General features: G+C 39.1%; 1 protein-coding gene across 1 annotated transcript in view; it reads right to left on the bottom strand.

Moving 5' to 3' along the window:
- The window catches only part of LOC104951823 (attractin-like), a 14,180-nt gene that overhangs the window by 7,561 nt on the left and 2,497 nt on the right, over nucleotides 1-4,122 (bottom strand). Inside the window, exons 3-5 of the mRNA XM_010778558.1 lie at nucleotides 2,713-2,717; nucleotides 2,134-2,255; nucleotides 839-977 (exon numbers count right to left, since the gene is read on the bottom strand). Coding sequence (XP_010776860.1) covers nucleotides 839-977; nucleotides 2,134-2,255; nucleotides 2,713-2,717 — 266 coding nt within the window. The remainder of the gene's footprint in view (nucleotides 1-838; nucleotides 978-2,133; nucleotides 2,256-2,712; nucleotides 2,718-4,122) is intronic.

Raw genomic sequence — 4,122 nt, 5'->3', positions numbered from 1 at the left:
ACTTTACATTGTGGATAAGGGTGGATAGCCCCCATTGTTCTGTGTGTCAAAATGAAAGACAGCCCACACGCCTATCAATCATCAAACCGTGGGGTCTTATTTCATTACGTGTTGATTTCTATCAATTACGTGTTGATTTCTATCAACACGTAATGTTGTATCGATGTATAGAGAGATGTACTGCAGCAAAAGTATTCTCCATCGCTAATCTCAAAAGTATTCTCCATCCACTAACTGCTGTCTGTGCAATAGTAGTAGTAGTAGTAGAACCTTTATTTATCCAGGAAAATCTATTAAGAACAAATTCTTATTTACAATATTATTATTATTTTATTATTTGCAATTTAATCCGCGCAAGTTGGCGGACTTTATTTCGATTACTTTAACATCATTTTTCATGGTGGGGCTAAGCCATTTCTTGGTATGGCTGTAGCCTACCCCAGCCATACCCTGGCGCCGCCACTGCTCTCCATATATTTGACCATATCATCACACAAGCTTGGTTATTGGTGATGCATCCCCAACTCTTATCATTAAATCCAATCACTTGTATATAGACTCTTATTGCACAATTTCCCTATTTTACTATTTTCTTTTTGTATGTACTATTTTTTCTGTTTTATTGTGTTGCACTGTTGGAGTAGCCTGTGACCTAAGATTTTCATCGTCATAACTACACTGTAGCTATGTACGAATGACCAGTAAAAGCCTTGGGGCATAAACTGATCCCATAAGTGATGATAGATGGCCAAAAAGGCGATGATGAAACTAACACCAAAATTATAAATACTTTGCATTTCCTCTGCCTGGGAAGTAATGTTTGTATTCCCACCGTTACCTGGCAGTGAGATGCACTCCTGGTTGCGGGGCTCCCACTGACAGTTCTGGTCCACAGCGCAGCTCTTACAGCTGGTTTTCTTGTTGCACACCGATGACGGGTTGTCTTTGGGACACACTTCAAACTCTGCTATGGCCCCCTGGGAAGAGAAAGCAGAAAAATAACTCAAACTAACAAATCAATATGATTCATGCTCCATAAATGTCTTGTTTCATTATCAATAGAAGGCAACTAAATATTCTAGATCAGTAACATTTGAAACATATGGAAAGATTTCATGAAGAAAGACTCTTGTATCTAAATGGATTGTTTTCTTCCTGACCATGCAGCTATCTGAGTAGAAAGCCAGGTCATCACAGCTGGAGAGACTGTCGCTTAATAATCAAACATCGAGTGCAGATAGGAGCGCTGGACGAGACACATGAACTGCCTTCTGGCATCATATTGCATTTGACTGAGAAGCCATTTAACCGCAGATTGACCGATCAGATTCACTGTAGGAGACGAGACCGTGCTTCATCAGCCCTTTATCTAATCATCACTCAAATTTGATACGTCTCAATTTATAGGGTGTAATAACTCTTGGAGGAAATGAAAGGGAGTACTTTTGTATCGCATTTAAAATGGATAAAATCTGACAAAGCTAATGGAGTTGCAGAGAAACTCATAATGTCCAAACATTCATCACTCTGTGTTTCAAAGAGCCCATCACTTAATAATGCCTTTTAATCGTACATTTTAAACTGCTGTAAGTGAGGAGCAGATGAAGTTAAATGGAAGACTTTTTAAACCCTTTTCTTACCATAGAAATACATGTTATACCAATTTGTATTTTGTGGTCAAACTATAGCATTATAAAGGAAATATACATCTGCAGAAATGTCCTCCACATACCTAGCCAAGGCCTTAAACTTAATAGTAACACAAGGCATGTGTTAATTCCTATAACATGAAAGCGTTGTTTTTTTAGTCAGGAAAAATACAATGAACAATATATTTACCCCAAGTCTTTTGTAAAGAAATGTAACTAATGTGCAATTAACGCTTTGCTTTCTTCTGGCTTCTTTGATGTACTCCAAATTGAATTATTATAATTATTTTTAATTGTGGTGACATTCTCCCTCTGAGCAAAACGTAAACATATTCCATTGACCTTCTTGAACATTTGCAGTGAACACAACGGTAGTGCAACTGTCCTTTAGGCCTACATTTCAATGAACTTCAGGTATTTTAAGAGACAGAGAGGACTGTGTTTTTTTGATGTTGGAGTTGCAGGGTTAGCAGTGTTTTCTCACCGTGGCGGAGGTGCAGTTGCTCCCCAGAGACAGGCACTGTCCGGAGCACCACTGGCAGCCGTTGGTGTTGGCGGTGCAGCTGTAGCAGTCTGTGTACTGGTCACACTTCTCACTGTCTGCATCTGCAAGTTGGAAGAACATGGACTTTAAATAGGTTTGTCCTAAAAACTATTTAAAGTTATATAAAAAGGACACGCAGAAAGTAAATGAATATTACAAGAGTGTGGGCAACGTTTTTAACCCGAATACCTGGTCTCACAGTTACATTTTTATTGTTGTTTGATTTTTAAAACTATTTTTAAGCAATTATTCCAAATGATGGGTCGCAGCATTGAGTTGAAACCAGTTGTGGATGCATTATCCCAATCATTTGGACTATTATTACTCATTTAATAATGTCTAGTCATGGAGCAGCTAATTTTACTGTATTTACTTTACACCATATCACACTAAATATTTCACCTACGGCTCTAAAATGGAAGCATAGGGAGTCTCTTGAGTTCTGGTTCATTTCTCATACGGCACTTTAAGTAATTCTCGTCCTGCTGTGGACCGCTGACCTGTCAACACTTCCTGGACATGAGCTTTCTTCTGGGGAAACTGGGGCAGGGAGGCCTGCAGACAGCAGCAGAGCGGAGAGCCTCTCTGGTATTAAACGTGGCTGAAAGATATTCCGGGGAGCAGTTTCCATCTGCCACCACTTCCTCAGACCCCCACGCCGGGAAATGAGAGTGCCCGTGTTGGGGAAACTGAGGATTTTTTGTGACAAATGGCAAACAGCAAACAGAAACTAATTGTCTCAGCGGGAAGCAGAGAGACCTGGCTGAGCTGCCTCTGATGATCACATCTTGCTATCTGACACACACTCGCACACATATACAACACACTCACACACACATAGGCTGTAAACCCTGAGAACTAGAACACACTGTCATTTTAAAGAAAATGACTTAAAAGTAGTGAGGACACTGGAGAACACACACATGCATTCACAGCCTTAGGATAACAACTATTACCATTAAGATTGTTTTAATTCATTTGTTGATTAAATTATTATCTAGTTTTTAAATTGGCAAATAACAGTAAAGAATCCACGTCACGATTTTCCCAATGAGGTAGAAATGTATGGTTTATACTTTAAATGACATATGCGTTATGTTGACATTATTATTCATCTGCTGCTTGTTAAAGTGGCAATAGACAAGGGTTGCTTTACCTTATCATCATAAACTAAATGTTGAATACACAATGTAATGGCTATAGGATGATGACACCATTTGTGTTTGGAGTGGATATGGGTAAAAGCCCCGGGCAGATGCGAGCTCCACTTACGGCACAAATCCAAGGAAAACAGAATGCACTTTGTCCTGTGATGTGTTGCCAACTTCACATTAAAGTAGCTACTGTAGCACTCGCTCCAAAAGTCATAAGCTCATTTGCATTTTGGTGGAGTTGAGTATTCTCTTTTGCCATTTGAATGAATTCATTGATGGATAAATAGTCTAGAAAATCTTGAAAAAGGCCAATTAAAAAAAGCTTATGTTGATATTTTCAAATAGCTTTGATGTTTTTTTTTCACTAACTGTAAACATATTAGAAATAAGAAAAGCAGCAAGGCAAATTGTTAAAGTGGACCTATCATGCTATATTTGAATAATATAGTGTAGGACCATACCTATATAAGGCATATTTATACTTTTTATTTTTCAAAATACCAAACAGATCATGCATTTTAGCCATTCCTCATTTCACTCAGTTTAACACTGTCTTTGCATCATGGGCTGATTCTGTGAGAACAGCACCATCTACAGGCCTGGCATATGTACTACAGCGTCTCCAGCGCTTTCCAACGGCAATGTCCGTGGCTGTCTCCTCCTGATTGGTGGAGTTGGCCCAATAGGGTTATGGCTAGAAAGGATCCGTCTAGTGTAAATATGACGTCACGTTCTCGTTGTAACTCTCATTGTAATCGGAGCGGCTCGGAAAAAA

This window comes from Notothenia coriiceps, unplaced genomic scaffold (assembly GCF_000735185.1).
Source record: "Notothenia coriiceps isolate Sejong01 unplaced genomic scaffold, NC01 NC01_scaffold00000339, whole genome shotgun sequence".
Lineage (NCBI taxonomy): Eukaryota > Metazoa > Chordata > Actinopteri > Perciformes > Nototheniidae > Notothenia > Notothenia coriiceps.
The sequence above is the reverse complement of the archived record's forward strand: the minus strand, read 5'-3'. Positions and strand labels throughout refer to the sequence as shown.